Genomic DNA, 22,075 nt, shown 5'->3' with positions numbered 1-22,075 from the left:
CTCAGCCTCCCAAGTAGCTGGGACTACAGGCGCCCGCCACCTCACCCGGCTAGTTTTTTGTATTTTTTAGTAGAGACGGGGTTTCACCGGGTTAGCCAGGATGGTCTCGATCTCCTGACCTTGTGATCCGCCCACCTCGGCCTCCCTAAGTGTTGGGATTATAAACATGAGCCACTGTGCTGGCCTAATTAGCACTTTTGATTACCATCCTACTCACTTTACCTCTTCCAAATATCCAGGACAATATCATAACCTGAAAATTTTTTAGTGGACATAAAACATTATTCATAATATTCTGTTACCACAGAAATTATTTATTATAATAGTTCTTGAATTCAGCTCTAAAAAATGTAATATACAAGTTACGTGAACAATTATAGCTGAAAATATATATAGCAATTAAATGTTTTTTAAAAGTTCATGTACATATGAATGTTAAATATGGAAATATGTTTTAATTCAATATTCTATTTTTGTAGAATTGTGGACAAAGTGCCCAGCTAAGTTCAAGTGAGCCAAAACAAACTACAAGGGGTACTTCTTATGTTGAAGAAGGTACGTTTTAGTTTAAACATTTTCCTCTGATCTTTGTTCCCAGTGATTTTTTTTTTCTTGTATGCCTATTCTCAGATGCTAATGTATTATGTGATTGTTAAACCACCATTTAGAACCTGAAGTCTCCTCACCTCTGCACATCTAGGTCATTGTCAGTGTTTCTTTATTCTAAATAATAATGTATTGAACATCTTTCTACATCAAGTTATTTTCTGATTTTTACTTATTTCTGTAGGTTAGATTTCCAGAATTAAAATTACAGTAACTGACATGTAAATGCCACCCAGTAAATATTTATTGAATTAAACTCTGTGTATTAAATGAATACTGGATCAAAAGAAATAAGCATTGATATGGCTTTTCATATGTATTACTAAAGTATTTTCCAGAAAAGTATTATTCAAAATTGTTCTAGTAGTATATGTCCAGTGTTGTATGTCAACTTGAGGTAGAATCTTTTCATATTTGCTATAGATAAAAAAAATAGTATTATGTTAGTTTTGACTTCTATACCTTTCATTAATATTATGCTTAATTGCTTTTCTGTGTATTTTTTGGTGAACTGTCTCTTTGTACTCTTTTTTCTTAGCTTAGATATTAGAGTTTGAAATTTTCTTACTAATGTCTGCAAATTCTTTAGCTATCAAGGATTCTAATTCTTATATTAGTTGAAGATGTTTTCACTACTTTACTATTTGCATGTTATTCTACTTATATTGTATTTTCACATAAGTTTTAATTTTTATTTGTTCATTCAATAAATGATTATTGAGAGCTAATCTTCTGCTTGTAAGTAGGTATTGGATGTACATGTTGAATATCCCTAATCCAAATATTTCCAAATCAAAAATGCTCCAAAGTCCAAAGTTTTTTGACCCCTGATATTATACCACAAATGGAAAATTTTACACCTGACTTCATGTGATGGGTAACAGCTAAAACACAGGCTCATGCCACACAGTTTATTTAGCATCCCCAAGGGGAAAAAAGATCCTCTCAACCCTCTTCAGCTGCACTATATCTGTTCCATGCACACCCGGATTCCCCCATGTAAGCATCCTCACAGGGAGTAATAAAATGGTATATGTACCAATGGCAGATTCCCCACAAGGCCCCACATGGGGCCAAGACCTACATGCGTTACTCACTATATATATATATATATATTTTTTTTTTTTTTGCTTTTTCTCTGCTTTGTGGTGTAAAGATATTGTTGAAAATATAAAAAAGACCTGAAGATACCCCTGTGGGTAGCAGTGATAAAAAAAAGAAGGAAACATTTCTGTTTATCAATAGCACAGAAAGTCAAACTGTTGGAGAAACTAGACGAGCAACATAGTGTAAAATGTCATATAGAAAAGGATGGTGTTGGAAAGACCACAATATATGATGTGAAGAAACAGAAGGATAAACTGTTGAAGTTCTGTTTTGGAAGAGATGAACAGAAGTTAATGCAAAATATAAAAACTCTGCATAGGATTTCAATCATGAAGTCAAAGAGTGGATCCCTCAGCGTCGCAGTGAACATGTGCCACTTAATGATATGCTGATCATGAAACAAGCAAAGATCTATCATGATGAACTGAAAATTGAAGAGAACTATGAATATTCAACAGGCTGGTTATAGACACAGCATTTAAGACACAGCATTATTTTTAAAGATTTGTGGTGATCAAGCAGCACAGTTTTCTCTACAAAGCAGCAGAGAAATTAATTGAAGAGTTTGCCAAGGTCATCACTGATGAAAATCTGACACCAGAACTAGTATATGTTGCTGATGAAATATCACTGTCTTGGTGTTGTTACTCAAGAAAGACATTGACTATAGCTGATGAGACAGCCCCTATAAGAATTAAGAATAACAGAATAACTGCTGGGGTGTGCTAATGACTCAGTCACACCTAAGTGTAAACTTGCTATGATAGACAAAATCTTGTGTCCTCACTGTTTTCAAGGAGTGAATTTCTTACCAGTCCATTAATATGCTAACAAAAGGACATGGATCACCAGGGACATCTTTTCTGATTGGTTTCACAAACTTTTTTTTTTTTTTTTTTGAGACGGAGTCTCACTCTGTCGCCCAGGCTGGAGTGCAGTGGCCGGATCTCAGCTCACTGCAAGCTCTGCCTCCCGGGTTTACGCCATTCTCCTGCCTCAGCCTCCTGAGTAGCTGGGACTACAGGCGCCTGCCACCTCGCCATGCTAGTTTTTTTTTTTTTTTTTGTATTTTTTTAGTAGAGACAGGGTTTCACCGTGTTAGCCAGGATGGTCTTGATCTCCTGACCTCGTGATCCGCCCGTCTCGGCCTCCCAATGTGCTGGGATTACAGGCTTGAGCCACCGCGCCCGGCCATGGTTTCACAAACATTTTATATCAGGGAAGCTGGATCGAATGATGACTGCAAGATTTTGTTATTCTTTGACAACTGTTCTGTTCATCCTCCAGCTGAAATTCTCATCAAAAATAATGTTTTTGCCATGTGTTTTCCCCCAAATATTACTTCATTAATTCAGCCGTGTGACCAGAGTATCCTTAGATAGATGAAGAGTAAATGTATATAAACACTTTCTTGAACAGCATGCCAGCAACAGTGAACAGAGGTGTGGATGTAGAAGGTTTTCAAAATGAGTTTAGCATGAAGGATGCCATACATGCTGTTGCAAACACTTGAAACACAGGGACTGAAGACACAATTGTGCATTCCTGGCACAACCTCTGGCCTGCAACTATATTCAGTGATGATGATGAACAAGGTAGTGACTGAAGGATTCCATATGTCAAGTGAGAAAAAAATGATGTCTGACATCATTACATAAGCAAAAAATATACCTTGAGAGTCTATCAGTAAGCTGGAAGAACTGGATATCAAAGAGGTTATTAACATCGATAATAAGACTCCAGGTGTTTTCATTGACCAATGGTGAAATAGCCAAAAGAGCTCTGAATTAAGATGATTGTGATAATAGTGATGATAATGACATTGTTAACACTGAAAAAAAAAAAAAAAAGTGCCAATTGACAATATGATGAAAATGTGTGATGGGTTTATTGAACGACTAGAGCAGTGTGCACTCATAACAAGAAGAAATTATGCCAGTTTATAAAATCAAAGACCAAAAAAAAAAAAAAAAAAAAAACAAAAAACAAAAAAAACCATTGTAAATGTTAAGGCAAAAGACTCTGGAAGAAACAGTTTTTAAGGTCATCTAGCAGAATATTTCCTCATCCCTAGAGGACCCACTTCCTTGTGCCTCAGCTGCTTCTGATGTTTCTTCTCACCTAAAAAAAGAAAATACAGTGTACAGTAACCATTTGATCAAAATGTAACATAATACCTAAGGTTGGAAGCCTGCCATTGTTCCTTGTTGCTGTTGCTGAACAGCTGACACAGGAATTCTGGTGATGTTACTGTGGTGCTTAGTTGCTCTGAACACATTATTTTCTCAGGGTATGAAGAATACATCTTATTTTTTACTGTTAAGTACTTATGTGTGAATAGGTGTAAGAACATTATTGCTTTTCAGTAGATATAAATTCGGAGTCAGGAATAACAGTGATGCCAGACAACCACAGATCATCCACATAGATTGCTGATACAGTGATAGCTTTGCTTTCTGATGGTTCAGTATACACCAACTTCGTTTCATGGACAAAATTATTTAAAATGTTATATAAAATTACCTCAGGTGTGTGTATAAGGTATATACGAAACATAAATGAGTTTCATTTTTTTTCTTTTTTTTTTTTTTTGAAACAGAGTCTCACTCTGTCACCTAGGTTAGAGTGCAGTGGTGCAGTCTCAGCTCATTGCAACCTCCACCTCTCAAGTTCAAGCAATTCTCCTGCATCAGCCTCCCAAGTAGCTGGGATGACAGGCATATGCCACCACACCTGGGTAATTTTTGTATTTTTAGTTGAGACGAGGCTTCACCATGTTGGCCAGGCTGGTCTTGAACTCCTGACCTCAGGTGATCCACCCACTTCAGCCTCCCAAAGTGCCAGGATTACAGGCATGAGCCACCACACCCAGCCGAGTTTCATGTTTAAACCTAGGTCTCATCACCAACATGTCTCATGTATATGCAAATATCCAAAATTCTAAAAAAATCCAAAACCTGAAACACATCTAGTCCCAAGCATTTTTGGATAAGTAATACTTAACATTTATAATAATGAACAAAACATACAAAAGTATTGCTCTTCAGAAATTTAAAGTATATTAGAGAAGACTGGCTTTAAATAAACATGTTGTAGTCTTTTTTTTTTTTTTTTTACTGATTTCTCCATTACTTTTAAGCTTTGTCGAAGAACCTTCCCAATATAGAAATTCAGAAACATTTGTTTCATTTTCTTCAGGGTTGCTTTAATTAATGGGTTGATTCCTTAAGTTTGTCTTTAATGTCTTTGGAATTTGTTTTAACAAACAGTGGGAAATAAAACTACGAATTGATTTTTTTTTTTTTTTTTTTTTTTTTTGAGACGGAGTCTGTCACCCAGGCTGGAGCACAGTAGCGTAATCTCAGCTCACTGCAACTTCCACCTCCCAGGTTCAAGTGCTTCTCCTGCCTCAGCCTTCCAAGTAGCTGGGATTATAAGTGCCCACAATAACACCTGGCTAATTTTTGTATTTTTAGTAGAGACGAGGTTTCACCACATTGGCCAGGCTGCTCTCGAACTCCTGACCTCAAGTGAACTACCCGCCTCAGCCTTCCAAGGTGCTGGGATTAGAGGCATGAGGCACTGCACCCAGCCCAAATTGATTCTTTTATAAGCAACAACTAATTTATAAAATCATCTTTCCCTTCTGTCAAGTCTTTGATGCTTCTTTGATCACATGTTCTTATATCTAACTGGATCTGTTTCTAGGCTGTCAGTTCTGTTCAGCTGATCATCAAAGTTTCTAATGTTTCCTTAAGCTTTTTTGTGTCTTACTTTTTTATAATTCATTATAACTACTATTATAAAAACGGTCTCTGTCATCTTTTTTGTACGACCAATGAATAATAAACATATTACAAAAACTATCTACATTAAATATTTTTTTCTTTAGTTAAGTCATACTCTGGGAATTTTTATTAACTCACTGCTTTCATTTTCAATATCCTTTTTTTAAAAATGAAGGATGGGAAAATGCTAGATAGAGAATCGTGATAGATGAAATCAAAGTAACAGATATTTACTAGGTTTCTGTTTGTAATATGAATACATACAGACAGTTAAGTATGTGTAAGTATGTATAAGGGCTGATCTCAAAGACAAAAGGGGATCAAAGAATAACTGATGTAAGTTTCTGTAGTTTCAGATAGTACTTCTGAGTTTTTGATGGCTGAAAACTTAGTGAAAGCATCAGTGCCGGAGGATGAGATTCTGACTGTCTTGAATAGCAAACAGATACAGAAATCAAATCTACCTTTAAATAAAACTCAACAATTCAACATCTGCACACTATCAGCTGAAGAACAGAAGATCCTAGAGTCCCTTAATGATCTCAATGAAAGACTACATTGTAAGTATGGAAGAACACCTCTTATAAGAAATACTGCATTTTTCACTTAGATAATTTTAATTTAAACTTTAATTTAAAAATTGAAAGGAAAAATACAACATGTATCCATATGACCAACTACTTAATGAGTGTATAACCATTCAGAACATATTTGAATACTATTTCAAGTATGCCGTATCATTTGTGATGATGTCAACTTATTTGGCAGACTTATCTGTCTTTTTGGAATATATGAATAGACTTCTGTTTCAGCAATGGACAGGCTACGTACCTATACTGACCATCCATCAAAACAACCATAAATGCTTGATTAAGTATTTTTTAAATCTGCAATATAGTGATGATCTAGTAAGAATGTAAGAAATGCTTAAGACCAAGAACTAAATGTAGACAAGAACTCAAAAAATAAGAAGAGTGCTGCAGCTAGCTCTTGTCCTGAGGATATTTAACTCATGGAGTGAAATTGAACTTTGCTTTCCATGCCCTCATAGGAAAAAGGGAACAGGCCTACTCAAGATGAGTAGTCTCATAGAAGATCTTTTCATCATAAAGCTGAGCCACCCAACAGGCTCACCACATCACCACGGGGAGACCCAGCCTCCCACATGCCACACCCAAGATGGCTTCCTGCACACCCACCCACCTGGGCACCACATGCACCCCACACTGAGAGGAGCCAGCCTCCCACAGGGGCCGGCTGCAGCCACACACCTGGGGCAGCCTCCACCACATGCACCACAGGAGCCTTCCACTTACATGCCACCACCAGATAGCCTCCCATGCCTGGAGGGGCAGCTGGGAAGGAATTTTCATTAAAAGCTTTCATTTTAATTCCCAGTGGGGCAGATGGGGGAATGATCCCTGAGAATGTAGAATCACAGTCTAGTACAAGTATCACACTAATTTACAGCCCATACTCACATTACCTGAGTAGTTCTTAAGATCTCAAGCAAAGAATTTAATTTAGAATGATCTCAAACTGGTAGTATTCCAAAACACTTGGGAAAAGTACATTTATATATCTTCTAGACCTATATTCCAGTCCTCATAGAATTATCATAAGTGAAATCCAAGGAAAATGAGCAGCCCACAAAAAAAAAAAAAAGTAAATAACTTAATCCATAACAAAAAAAAGCATCAAGAAAAAAAAATCAAAACAATCCACAAAACAGAATAAATAGACCCAGAAAGGATTTAGATAATGAAATGACCCAGCACAAACTATAACAAACTATAAATAACTGTGCTTGTATGCTCTAATTATCAGAAGTAAGTTTTAAAATGCAAAAATGCAGTCATTTTTAAACTTAAACATGCAGGGAATAAGAAACTATAAAGAAAGAACAAACAGATTTGAAAAAGGGCCCAAATAGAATGCCTGGAAATTGAAAATATAATAATTGAAACGTAAAATTTAGTAGATGGTTTAACCACCAGATTACAGACATCCGAAGAGAGAATTAGTAAACTAGAACATGAATCAAAGAAATTTATCCACAATATATCTTAGAGAGACAAAGAGATGGAAAATATAATATAGAGCTTAAAAGACACAAAAGAGTAAATTAAAAAGCCTGAAAGGCCAGAAACAATATCTAAAGTGATAATGGTTGACAACTTTTCCAATTTGATGAACAATACCAACCTACAAGTTCAACAACCCAATGTATTTCAGAATAAATAAAAAGAAATTACCACAAGATACATCACAGTTAATTTTAATCAGCAACAAAAAAGGCAGAAAACAATGAAAAAAACTCAGGAGATATTGATAACATGTCCAATGTGCTGAGAGAAAGTAACTTTCAAATTTAATACCTTCTTTTTTTTGAGACGGAGTCTCGCTCTGTCGCCCAGGCTGGAGTGCAATGGTTCGATCTCAGCTCACTGCAAGCTCCGCCTCCCAGGTTCTTGCCATTCTCCTGCCTCAGCCTCCTGAGTAGCTGGGACTACAGGCGCCTGCTGCCACGCCTGGCTAATTTTTTGTATTTTTTAGTAGAGAGGGGGTTTCACCGTGTTAGCCAGGATGGTCTCAATCTCCTGACCTCATGATCCACTCTCCTCGGCCTCCCAAAGTGCTGGGATTACAGGCGTGAGCCACCACGCCCAGCTATTTAATACCTTCTTAACATGAAAATGTCTCTCAAGAAGAGGGGTGAATTAAAAATATGTTCAGACAAAAACCAAGAGACTTTGTTAACAGCAGACTTGCTAAAGAAAATTCTCACTGCACTTCACCCGGCAGAAAGTGCAGTTAACCTCAGATGGACAGTCTGAGAGAGTAAATTTCAACAAACACTGCATAAAACAATAAATATAATAAAGTAGTATATGTTTTAGAGAGAAAAAAGTTAGAATTAAAATACCTATCAATAATAGTACATAAGTTGAGAGGGCATAAATGGAGTTAAAGTACAGTAGGATGTTTATATTGTTAGGGAATTGGGTAAAGTCCTAGATTAAAGTTAGATATTGATAACTGAAGTATGCCTGTGATAATTACTAGAGTCACAACTAAAGAACTAGAAATGTAATATACAACTTCCAATCTGGTAGAGAAGGAAAAGTGGCACATAAAAGCTGACAAATCAATCAGAAATAAAGCAACAAAGGAGAGAAAAATAAACATAGAAGAAATACTGCAAGATTATATGTAGGAGTATATTTACAATAACTGTAAATGTAGTAAGTGGTACAGTTGAAAGAGGTTGTTAAATGGAACTTTACGTTGAAACTATATTCTGTTTATAAACAATATATTTAAAATATAAGGATATTAAAAAACTGAAAGCAAAAAAAGATGGAAAAGGTATGCCAAGCAAGTTTTAACCAAAGGAAAGCTGGTTTTGATTCACTTTTAAATAGAAAGCATTATTAGACATAAAAAGTATCACTTTGGGCCAGGCGCAGTGGCTCACTCCTGTAATCCCAGCACTTTGGGAGGCCGAAGCAGGCAGATCACAAGGTCAAGAGATCGAGACCATCCTGGCCAACACGGTGAAACCCCGTTTCTACTAAAAATACAAAAATTATCTGAGTGTGTTGGTGCGTGCCTGTAGTCCCAGCTACTCAGGAGGCTGAGGCAGGAGAATCGCTTGAACCTGGGAGGTGGAGGTTGCAGTGAGCCGAGATCGCGCTACTGCACTCCAGGTGGGCAACAGAGCAAGACTCCGTCTCAAAAAAAAAAAAAAAAATCACTTTATGATGAGCAAAGTCTTACTTCAGAAGAAATACATAAGATTTTTATATGCACTTAAGAACACAGCCTCAAAATATATAAAATAATTTTAACCATGGTGGGTGATTTTAACATACCATTGTCAGTAATTGATAGAACAAATAGATTTAAAAAATCAAATAGATGTATAAAAATTAAATATGATTAACAAAACTGATCAAAGGGACATGTTCTTTGTAAGTAAACATACAACCTTTATAAAATGAATCATATATAAGACCATGAAACAAGCCTTAACACGTTTCAAAGGATCAGAGTCACACAGCCCACATCCTCTAACCACAATGCAATTTACCTAAAATCTACTAACTAAAAGATAACCATTAAGAAACAAGTTTCTAAATAAATCATGATTCTGAAGAAAAAAAAAAATAGGAATTTCTAAATATTTAGATCTGAACAATAATAGAAATACTTTGTGTATCTATCAGGTTTTCTCTACCTCAGCACCGTTGACATTTTGAGCTGGATAATGCTTTATTGTGGGAGACTGTCTAGTGCATTGTAACATGTTTAGCAGCATCCCTGGCCTCTACCCACTAGATGCCATAGCACTTCCCTATCATGACAAGTGCTCCCAGACTTTACCAAATATCCCCTGGGTGGCAAAAATCACCTATGGTTCAGAACCACACACATATTATATTTCCTCCTAAAATATAGAAGGCCAGAATGTATCAATCCCATTCTAAGAACAATAAAAGATAAATGGCAAAAGTATAACTTTTCTTGAGCCAATTAGAGAGCTGAGGTCGCCTCACAACCAAGTAGCCTAGCATCCAAGAAAACACATAAACATCTAAAGAGAGACAGGTCGTGAACATTTTCTCACCCATGGGAGAATATGAGAGAGGGAAATGTCGGGTTCCATCAAGCTGATCTTAGAAATTCTGTTTAAATTTTCAACAGATTGCTAAAAGATGAATGTGGACTACTGTGAGGATGTAGAACCTCTGGGAGCCATAGGCACAAGGGAACTTCACACCTACTCAGATTCTTCTCCATGGATCTACATTGAGTGTTCATGAGGAAAACAGGAGGCAGAACAGGGGACAAGAGAAACCCTTCCTCAGTAGTGCAGGCCTGACAAAGGGCAGCAGCCACTGCTGTAGGAAAGGCATGAAGCGCCCCCCATGCAGAACCTTGCCCCCTGCAGAATAAAGGCCATCTGGGACAGAGGCAGCATACCTTCTTGATTGCTCTCAAGGCATAGGTGAAGACTTACTGGGGATAGGGAAAAAGTAAAGGAAAAAAGCCTCTATCCCTGGGAGAGGAGCAAGAAACATTCCTGGGCCAAAATCATTAGAGGTATCCTACTGTTAGAGGAGGGGTCTAAAATTCTCTTACACAAAATCTGCCAAAGATACAAGGCAAAGTTAACTGTCATGGGAAGGAGGAGCAGGAGAAAGAGGGGGCACACAGGGTCTGCTTAAGACTGAGCCTGGACCAGGGCAACAGAAAAATTAGCCTACTTCCCCACCACCAGACCAGCAAGTACCAAGTAACAAATAAATCTACTACTGGGAGACAGGCAAGGGCATAGAGAGAGATCCCTTCTACTGTACACACATGTAGGAAGGCCAAAACATGAGGGCAGAACAGGAACATTTCAAGGGGTGGGGGGACTCTCCAAGACCCCTGCATAAGTACAGAGTAACACTAATGGAATTTGAAATTAGTAATGTTAGTAATGTACTGTAGTTGGCTACAGCAACAACAAAACCCAAACCCACTCAGGGAGGCTGAGGCAGGCAGATCACTTGAGCCCAGGAGTTTGAGACAAGCTGGGCAACATGGTGAAACCTTGTATCTACAAAAAATTCAAAAAAATTAGTCAGGCATGGTGGCACAGGCCTGTGGTCCCAGCTACTCCAGAGGCTGAAGTGGGAGGATAACCTGAGCCCAAGGAGGTCAAGGCTGCAATGAGCCGTGATCACAGCACTGCACTCCAGCTTGGGCAACAGAGGGAGACCCTGTCTCAAAAAAAAAAAAAAAAAAAAAAAAAAAAAGCTCAAATTCCCTACTAAGGTTTTAAACATCTACACATACACACTGCACACACCTACACACACACATACCCTCCAGTGACCTAGCAGAAGTGGCAGAAGTGCATATACTCATTTCAAGACACAAATACTATCTACCTCGGTTCCTAGTATTCCAAAAATCATGTCCAGCATTCAGTCAAAAATTATGAGACATACCAAAAGAACAAGAGAAAAAAACACTATCAAGGGACAAAGCAATCAATGAATAAGATGCAAAGATGACCAAGATGTTGGAACTATCAAGTAACTTAAATAACTATGACTAATATGCTAAAGGTTATAGTGGGAAAGATGAACAACACGAGAGAGATAGACAACGTGCATGAACAGATGGAGAATTTCAGCAGAGAGGTGAAAACTATGAGAGACAGATGTGTGAGAAAGAAAAGTAACAGAAATGGAAAATGTTTTATATGTGTTCATCATTAGACTCAAGACACCACTGACGAATCAGTGAACTTGAATATAGGTCAACAAAAAATTTTCCAAACTGAAACAGCAACAGAAAAAACAAAAAGAAAATAAACAAACTACAGCTACACACATCATCATTGATGAATCTAAAAATTTATAATTTGGGGCAAAAAAGGTAAATCACAGGAGAATAAAGACAGTACAATTCTATTTATATGAAGTCTAAAAACAGATAAAACTAAACGATATTATTTTGCATGCTTGCAATTAATATGTGCTAAAATCACAAAGAAACCAGTATAGTGAGTTGGTTACCTCTTTGAGTGAGGGAAGGAAATAAAATCCATAGGGCATTGTGTAGGCAGGAAGTGACAGGAAGCTTCCAAGGTAGTGATAATGTTCAAATTTCTTAATCTAGGTGGTTACACAGACATTAGCTTTATAAGTATTAATTAAAATATGCATATATGTTTTATATACTCTGTATTTTTAAATTAAAACTAAATTTTAAAATAATATGTTAATAAAAAGGGAGCTACAATCATGAACTAAGGCTATGAGTTTAAGATGTAAAATTATGCAGATAAAGAAAAAAATTTAAGTCAATAATTGGAGAATTTTTAAATTTTTATTTGATACTTCCACATATTTAAATGTTTCCTGTAAAAGATTCTGCATGAATTATTTTTCTTTTGCTCAGATGCTTGCTATTATATAGAAAAAAATCTAAAAATTGAAAAGGGAACCAAGTTACTCAATTTTTTATGCCTCAATAACTAAATAAACATCTCTTTTTTTCTGAGAAGCTCCAAGGATGAAATTAACATTTTTATTTTATTTTATTTTATTTTTGAGACGGAGTCTCGCTCTGTCGCCCAGGCTGGAGTGCAGTGGCCGGATCTCAGCTCACTGCAAGCTCCACCTCCCGGGTTCATGCCATTCTCCTGCCTCAGCCTCCCGAGTAGCTGGGACTACAGGCGCCCGCCACCTCGCCCGGCTAGTTTTTTGTATTTTTTAGTAGAGACGGGGTTTCACCGTGTTAGCCAGGATGGTCTCGATCTCCTGACCTCGTGATCCGCCTGTCTCGGCCTCCCAAAGTGCTGGGATTACAGGCTTGAGCCACCGCGCCCGGCCAAAATTAATATTTTTGATTAAAAAAAAAAAGAAAAGAAAAAAACATAATATTTGAATGAAGATTGTTATATAATAGTAAAAGTATTAGGAATTCTCTTTTATCAACATAAGCTTTATGTAATTGTTTATAATCAAATTACTTCCATTTTTGGACCTAATATAAGTATAAAGACTATTTCTAGGGGGTGATAGAAAAAAGTTTCTTACTCAATTTTGAATATTTGGATACATCAGAATTTAATAATTGATTCTTTAGTCATTCTTCTATTTCTGTATATGTAACTAAATTATTTTGGTATTGTGGTATAATTATTTCAGATATACAAGAATCCATTTGCAAAAACTCATCCACCAAAAAAAATACTTTACAAATAATACCACTTCTGGTAAGTATTTGAAGAAGCTCTTTTTTTCTTTTTCTAGGAAACTTCTGATTTTATGTACATATCAATAGAGGTAAGAAGCCTGTATTAATATTAATATTTCTTGGGATTGGTTTATAGAGGTTTTCTCCTCAATCAGCTTTTTATTATAAGACTGTTTGTTAGAATTATGCAAATATCCTCTCATTTAAAAAAAATGTGGGCCGGGCGTGGTGGCTCAAGCCTGTAATCCCAGCACTTTGGGAGGCCGAGACGGGCGGATCACGAGGTCAGGAGATCGAGACCATCCTGGCTAACACGGTGAAACCCCATCTCCACTAAAAAATACAAAAAACTAGCCGGGCGAGGTGGCGGGCGCCTGTAGTCCCAGCTACTCGGGAGGCTGAGGCAGGAGAATGGCATGAACCCGGGAGGTGGAGCTTGCAGTGAGCTGAGATCCAGCCACTGCACTCCAGGCTGGGTGACAGAGCGAGACTCTATCTCAAAAAAAAAAAAAAAAAGTGAAAGGTCAAAATATGACGATGTTTTTTTAACGTTTAGGCTCAGGGGTACATGTGCAAGTTTGTTAAATAGGTAAATTGTGTATCGCAGGGGTTTCATTTATAGATTATTTCATCACCCAGGTAATAAGCAGAGTACCTGATAGGTAGTTTTTCAGTCCTCTCCTTCCTCCCATCCTCCATGGCCTCAATTGGGCCCCAGTGTCTGTTGTTCCTGTTTTTGTGTTCATGTGTACTCAATGTTTAGCTCCCACGTATAAGTGAGAACGTGTGGTATTTGGTTTTCTGTTCGTGTATTAGTTTACTTAGGATTATGGCCTCCAGCTCTATCCATGTTGCTGCCAAGGACATGATCTTGGTCTTTTTTATGGCTGCATAGTATTCTATGATTTACATATACCACATTTTTCTCTATCCAGTCTACGATTGATGGGCATTTAAGTTGATTCCATGTTTTTGTGAATAGTGCTGCAATGAACATACCCCTGCATGTCTTTAAGATAGAATGATTTGCATTCCTTCAGGGTGTATACCCAATAATGGGACTGCTGGGTTGAATGGTACTTCTGTTTTAAGTTCTTTAAGAAATCGCCACACTGCTTTCCACGATAACTGAAGTAATTTACATTCCCACGAACAGTGTATAAGCATTCCCTTTTCTCCGCAGCCTCACCAGGATCTGCTATTTTTTTACTTTTTAATAATAGCCATTCTCACTGGTGTGAGATGCTGTCTCATTGTGGTTTTGATTTGCATTTTTCAAATGATTAGTGATGTTGAATTTTTTTCATATGCTTGTTGGCCACATGTATGTCTTCCTTTGAAAAATGTCTGTTCATGTTCTTTGCCCACTTTTTAATGGGGTTGTTTTTTGCTTGTTAATTTGTTTTAGGTTCCTTATAGATTCTCAATATTAGACCAGGCACGGTGGCTCACGCCTGTAATCCCAGCACTTTGGGAGGCTGAGGCTGGTGGATCACCTGGGGTCAGTAGATTGAGACCAGCCTGGCCAACATGGTGAAACCCTGTCTCTACTAAAAATACAAAAAATTAGCCGGGCGTGGTGGTGTGCACCTGTATTCTCAAATACTCAGGAGGCTGAGGCAGGAGAATCGCTTGAACCTGGGAGGTGGAGGTTGCAGTGAGCCGAGATTGCGCCATTGCACTCCAGCCTGGGCGACAAGAGCAAAACTCTATCTCAAAAAGATTTTTTAAAAAGATTCCGGATGTTAGAACTTTGTCAGATGTGTAGTTTGCAAATATTGTCTCCCATTCTGTAGGTTGTGTGTTTACTCTGTTGATGGTTTATTTTGCTGTGCAGAAGCTCTTTAGTTAGGTTCCATTTGTCAATGTTTGCTTTTCTTGCGATTGCGTTTGGTGTCTTCATCATGAAATCTTTACTGGGGCCTATGTCCAGAATGGTGTTTCCTAGGTTATCTTCCAGGGTTTTTATAGTTTTAGGCTTTATTTAAGTATGTAATCCATCTTGAGTTGATTTTTGTATATGGCATAAGGAAGGGGTCCGGCTTCAGTCTTCTGCACATGGCTAGCCACTTATCCCGGCACCATTAATTGAATAGGGAATCCTTTCCCCATTGCTTGTTTTTGTCAACTTTGTTGAAGATCAGATGGTTATAGGAGTGCAGCATTATTTCTGGGCTGTCTACAGAATATGAACATTTTTATATTCAGAGTATTTTCATCAGTCCTGGGAGCAGAAACAGGTATTAGTGTACCAATCTTCAAATAATTTTAGATGTGTATCCTAATTGAAAAACTGCTAAGAAGTGTACATCATTAAGGATCCATATCTCTTCTGTCTTGAGAGTTTTTTTTTTTTTTAATTATACGTTAAGTTCTGGGATACACGTACAGAACGTGCAGGTTTGTTACATAGGTATACACGTGCCATGGTGGGTTGCTGCACCCATCAACCCGTCATCTACATTAGGTATTTCCGCTAATGCTATCCGTCCCCTAGCTCCCCACCCCTTGACAGGCCCTGGTGTGTGATGTTCCCCTCCCTGTGTCCATGTGTTCTCATTGTTCAACTCCCACTTATGAGTGAGAACATGCAGTGTTAAAACTAGATGTTACTGAATCTTTTTTTTATTTTTGGCCTTGGCACTGGGTTCTGGTAAAAATGGTCCGAAACAGCACTTTTTAAACTTTAGTGTACTTTGTACCACCTACAGATCTTGGTAAATACATTTTCTAATGTAGTAGGTCTGGGATGTGAGTAGGTAATACCAATGCTGCTAGCTAACTTTGAAACACAAGTTAGTTGTATGTGAAGCACTAACTTCACATAGAAACATAAACATGGATACACATTGGAATCACATGGAGAACTTTAAAAAATATTGATGCCTGGGTCATACCTGAGAGCAGCTTCAGCATTTAGATATTTCTAAGCTCGCTGAAGAATTCGAATGGGAAGCGAAGGATGAGAAACACTGGTCTAGAAACAGTGATGACAAACAAGAAAGTCACCTACCTTCCTGTTCCCCTGTCCTTTGTCCATCTGGGAGTTCTTGGGGAAGGGGATCAAAATGTAGCCTGCACTGATGAGGAAAGCCAGTGAAGGAGTCAATCCAAGTACCCTCTCCCATTGACAGTAGTGGACATACAGTGACAAATTCTTCTTTTGCTGGACTTCTCTTAGTCACCAATCTATCAATAAAACAGCAGTACTACATAAATGTTGAATTAACTGTTATAGTCAAGAAAGAGATTTATGAAATACTTTCATGTCTCAGTGACAAATTTTGCTTTGCTTCTCATTTGCAGTGTATAAATGGTCTTCCATTTCTTCTTTTGTTTATTAAATATTAAGTGCTGTCTATGTGCCAGAAACTTTGCTACATTCTAAGAATACATCATGAGCACAAAATAGCCAACTTTGCTAAAGCTAGGATTCACATTTCTAGGTTAGAAATTTTGGCCACAAAAGAAGGCAAAAGTGACCAGAAACCATTATTGTTGGAAGATCTTGATCATGGTTAGTCAGTGATGGACAAATACAAAGGTGCCCAGCAGCTCACTCCTCTCTACTCTATAGCATCCTCATGACTACAGGCCCTGCTGGCCAACAGCAGCCCCAGGCCCACTACCAGGCACTGGGCTGTGGACCTGAAGACAGTAGCTTCAGAAAAGCAGAGTCGTTCCACATTCGGCAGTTTCCGTAGATTTCCCCAGCAAGCTCCCCGTCATAGTTCCACTTCAGCAGCTTGGGCATGCTCGGATTATCAGATTTCCCTGCACGCTTCCATTTGTTTCCCACAGCAGTGTTTCAAACAGCCTGCTTAGTCATCCTTTCTCCGATCCTGACTGGCACGCCACAGTAGAGCAGGCTACATTTTTATCCCTTGCCCCATATACTCTGATCCTTCAGTTTTCCTTTTCCAGACCCTCATTTTCCCAGCTCCTATATTTGGCAAAATGTAATTCCTGTAATAAATACCTTAGTCCTACAATTCTTATAATGGCTTTGTTTTCCTGATGGGTACAGTCTGATAGAGGAAACATAAAAATAAGCGGCCTCTTATAAATCAGTGTAAAAAGCGCTAACTTCACAGGCATATGAACATATAGGAGATGAACAACATTCTGAATTCTGAGAAAAGCTTCAGAGTTAGCCAAATGAATATTATTTCAGAGACTGAAAAGGAGAAAATAACTTCCCGGGACTAAATGAAACAGATTCATTACAAAGGGAGAGAGACAACTGGACAGGGGCACAGGGGCTAACGTTCCCATAGGTTTCCTTCTGACGTGCCTAACTATGTGGGTTCCAGGCCCTTTCATCATTAGTTCCATTGGACATTGTTTTCACAAGAACTCCTGTTTCTGCTATACAACACTATAGAGATTTATTGGTAACAGAATTTATCTAGAAGAAAATTTTAAATAAAGAGCTTTAAATGCAGTTGCAAATAAATTAGAATTTATCATTTCACTTTGAACCCTGAATTTTTTTATTTTATTTTATTTTTATTATTATTATTTTGAGACAGAATCTTGCTCTGTTACCCAGGCTGGAGTACAGTGGAGCAATCTGGGCTCACTGCAACCTCTGCCTCCCAGGTTCAAGTGATTCTCCTGCCTCAGCCTCCCGAGCAGCTGGGATTACAGGCATATGCCACCACACCCAGCTAATTTTTGTATTTTCAGTAGAGACAGGGTTTTACCGTATTGGCCAGGCTGGTCTCGAACTCCTGACTTTGTGATCTGCCCACCTCAGCCTCCCAAAGTGCTGGGATTACAGGCGTGAGCCACTGCGCCCAGCCTGAACCCTGAATTTTTAATGAAATTGTAAAATTGGACATTTTCAAAATGGGAATTTTATCTTTTAGAGTAGAAAAGTACTGATGAAAATAACATAAGGGTTGAGGTAAATAATCTGTAAAGTCCTCTCCAACCTTAAAACCATTACCTGAGAGAATGATGTCAGGATGTATTGAATATGCCACTATTTGACATACCAGCCTAGTTTGTGGCTGCACTGTTTCAGCATGTGTTTGCATGCTTGTTTCTTCTTTCTGATTTCCAGGAGAAGAGAGAAGATAGAACCAGCAGCTGCAGAGACAAGAGATAAATTCCAGCAGAATCCGTCTAAGAAGACCTTTCATGTACTTCTCTAGGACTAGATGCATACTATTTTGTCAAAACCAGCCATAGGAAAACATGTGAGCAACAACCCCTGTGAACATTTGTCCTAACTCAGATTTTGTGAGCAGTGAAGTTTAACAGAGCTGTGAACATTTAACAAAGCAGTGAAGTTTAACAAAGTTCTGAGAATACCATGAAAGACATTATGCCTGCCTGAACGAAAAGCAGGACATACCCTAGCTGTGAATACATGCCACAAGGATGAAGCCTGTGAGTAGAGCAAACAAACATTTTTCCACAGAATTCACAGTGCTCCTTTGTAATTTATAGATTCCATGTTGAAATATATGTTAAATAAAATTTCTGTTTATGAAACCTCTTTATTAAACCTCTAACTTACTGATAAGATGTTTATAAAGTATGGCATATTTTGATTTTTTAATTGCCCATTTCAGTGTAATAAATATTCCTAAAGTTACCGCATCCCACAAAATGGCCCTTGGTGGCAGCAATAGAGCAAAGGTTACCTTTTTGTATGGTGAAGGGAGGCCTTCCTATGGCTGTACAATTACATCAATTCTTCCAAATTTCATACATGGCACTTTGGCATACAGAAAAAACATGGAAATTTTCATTAAAATGTCATGAATCAAGCCAGGGCCGTTGGCTCATGCCTGTAATCCCAGCACTTTGCAGGCCGAGGTGGGCAGATGGCTTGAGCTCAGGAGTTCGTGACCAGCCTGGGCAACCCTGTCTCTACAAAAAATACAAAAGTTAACCAGGCATGGTGGCATGCACTTGTAGTCTCAGCTCCTTGGGGCCTGAGGCAAGAGGATTACTTAAGCCCAGGAGGATTACTTGAACCTGGGAGGTTGAGGCTGCGGTGAGCTGTGTGTCGCCACTGCACACCAGCCTGGGTGACAGTGTGAGACCCGGTCTCAAAATAAAAAAAAAATTTTAAAAAGGTAATGAATCAAAATTAGAAATTAAGAGTTTTAAGAAAACATGTTATGTGGTCTTTTATTAATAACACTACTAAATTTTGGTTCCTCCCCATAATTAGTTTTGAAACACTTGATGCAGTGAGAAATGCATTAACATGTTGAATGCCTACCACGTACCAGATTTTGTGCATATGTTTTTTTATTTAATCTGACCAGTCACCCAAACCATGGATATTTTTGTCTCCATTTTACAGATGAGAAACTGGAGGCTTAAAGAAGTTAAACTTACCCAAGGCCACATAGCTACTTACAGTGAGAGAATCAAGATTCAAACTCAGGTTTATCTGGTTCCAAAACCCATGTTCTTTCTGCCACACCTTGTTGGTAGAAATGGAAACTATTGGATGAAATAAGGGAAAACAGAAAATGAATTCACTTTTTCAATGAAGAAAATTAGTGAAAAAATTGACCTAATGAAGGAAACATTTGTGCTTTCCTATATTTTGAATTATAAGACTAGGATTTAGGAAGGCAACAGAAAATTTAGTGCTTAGACTTTTAAATAGAAAGTTGTGTGCCCTTTTAGAAAATACTTGAGAATTTTTATACCATCAAGAAAAAATTATGTGAATGAAGATGTGATTTATAAAATAACATTTCCGTGGGGGTAAGCAGGCCAGAAGAGTGTGTCAAGTTGTTTCTGAATCATTCTAAGCACCTCAGATGAAAACTCACTTTTATTTTAAAAAAAAAAAAAAGACAAGGGTTTCTATTCATGTACACTAGTAGTATATATGTACACAGCAGCGTCCTGCATGCCAAACTAGCTTCACCGTTAATAATCCCTCACTTTAACACCTCTTAGGAACCAAAGAATGCCTCTACAAGCAAAAGCTAGTTGAAAATAATTAAAATCCAAAGTCGAAATAGGCCAAAAAAAAAAAAAAAAAAAGCCTAAATAGTAAGCTGGTGAAACAAGATAAGATTTGCATTTTATTAGAACTTGCACATTATGACATTGTCCTTTTATGAAACTGTGGTATGACCAGAATTCTTATGCAATTCTGCCGATGGCTACTCCAGAATTTTAGTAGATACAGGGTGGGTTCATTGAAAGTGACAAAAGTGGGAAGACAAAGAGTAAAGATCCCTTGTGAATTAAAGTGGAAGAGAATAGCACTTTGCATGCTATAAAAGTGAAAAGTGGAAATGTAATAAAAATAAAATTTTTTGGCCAGATACAGTGGCTCATGCCTGTAATTCCAGCACTTTGGAAGGTCGAGGCAGGATTGCTTGAGCCCAGGAGTTTGAAACCAGCCTGGGCAATGTAGCAAGACCCCATCTCTATATAAAATATTAAAATGTCGACTGGGCATGGTGGCTCACACCTGTAATCCCAGCACTTTGGGAGGCCAAGGCAGGCAGATCACGAGGTCAAAAGATTGAGACCATCCTGGCCAACATGGTGAAACCCTGTCTCTACTAAAAATACAAAAATTAGCTGGGGGTGGTGGCGAGCACCTGTAGTCCCAGCTACTCAGGAGGCTGAGGCAGGAGAATCACTTGAACCCTGGAGGCGGAAGTTGCAGTGAGCTGAGATTGCGCCACTGCACTCCAGCTTGGTGACAGAGCAAGACTCCGTCTCACAAGAAATAAATAAATAAAATAATAAATAAAAATGTTATTTTTAAAAAAAATAATTTTTAATAATATAAGAAAGAAAAATGCCCTTTCACACTGAATCTTCAAGTTCTAAGGAAAAGAAGAGTCTCCTTTCAAATGTGGAGAAGTAAATTTAGAGGAAATCAAAGAAAGCATCACTTTCCTCAATGGAAAAACTTATGAAACTTCTTATTAGACAGAGTAATCTCAGGCTGGGCATGTGGCTCACACCTGTAATCCCAGCACTTTGGGAGGCTGAGGCAGGTGGATCGTGTGAGCTCAGAATTCAAGACCAGCCTGGGTAACAAAGCAAGACCCCGTCTCTACTAAAAATACAAAAAAAAACAAAAAAAAAAAGCTGGGCTTGGTGATGTGTGCCTGTGGTCCAAGCTACTGGAGAGGCTGAGGTGGGAGGATCACTTGAGCCCAGGGGGCAGAGGTTGCAGTGATCAGGCATCGTGCCACTGCACTCCAGCCTAAATGATAGAGTGAGACCCTGTCTCAAAAAAAAAAAAAAAAGAGAGATAGTAATCTCTTGGGCAAAAGGTATCAAATAATCGAAAGAAAAGTTTAAACACATTTGGGAGAGGCAGGGCGTCTAATAACTGGTCAGAAAAATTTAGACAGTCTTCATTTTAAAATTGGCATCAGGGAGGATTACCATGGCCTTATTTTAAATCCATGTTGCACCAGAATAACTATGTCTGTGTTTCTTATGAATGTTGAAGCTTTTTGCGAAAACTGTACTGTTAACATATATAAATATACACACACTTACATGTATGTATTTTGATAGATATTACATGTACTAAATTTTGTCAATTTCATGTAATTTACCCTTTTCAATAAAAATGATCAATTAAATGTTTAAATGTGATTTAGTTTTTATATCTCTGTAAATTTTTAATATAAAAATTCTCAACATGTTTGAATCTTCTTTGACATTGAGAAAACTGACACTCATGAGCCACAATGCATGCACTAATTTAACTCTAGTATACATGAAAATTCGCTTCAGAATTGCTAATCCACATATTTAGGAGAAACAAATTTGCCAACTAAAGTACAGCATTTTTATCA

At 37.9% G+C, this 22,075-nt stretch overlaps 1 protein-coding gene across 5 annotated transcripts in view; it reads left to right on the top strand.

Annotated features, from left to right (window-relative positions):
* CEP126 (centrosomal protein 126) overlaps positions 1 to 21,863 on the top strand; it is an 81,322-nt gene extending 59,459 nt beyond the window's left edge. For 2 of the 5 annotated variants that reach the window (XM_003910590.4, XM_017948898.3), the window contains 4 exons: positions 480 to 555; positions 5,852 to 6,061; positions 13,214 to 13,281; positions 18,331 to 21,863. In XM_003910590.4, coding sequence (XP_003910639.1) covers positions 480 to 555; positions 5,852 to 6,061; positions 13,214 to 13,281; positions 18,331 to 18,375 — 399 coding nt within the window. In that variant the 3' untranslated portion in view covers positions 18,376 to 21,863. Of the gene's footprint in view, positions 1 to 479; positions 556 to 5,851; positions 6,062 to 10,208; positions 11,107 to 13,213; positions 13,282 to 13,318; positions 13,352 to 18,330 lie in introns of those variants that run through there. The other 3 variants (XM_009187163.4, XM_009187164.2, XM_017948897.3) reach the window with 3 other exon arrangements.
* The last annotated feature ends 212 nt before the right edge of the window (positions 21,864 to 22,075 follow it).

This window comes from Papio anubis, chromosome 12, assembly GCF_008728515.1.
Source record: "Papio anubis isolate 15944 chromosome 12, Panubis1.0, whole genome shotgun sequence".
Lineage (NCBI taxonomy): Eukaryota > Metazoa > Chordata > Mammalia > Primates > Cercopithecidae > Papio > Papio anubis.
Note: the sequence above shows the minus strand (reverse complement) of the source record. Positions and strands in the feature narration are given on the sequence as shown.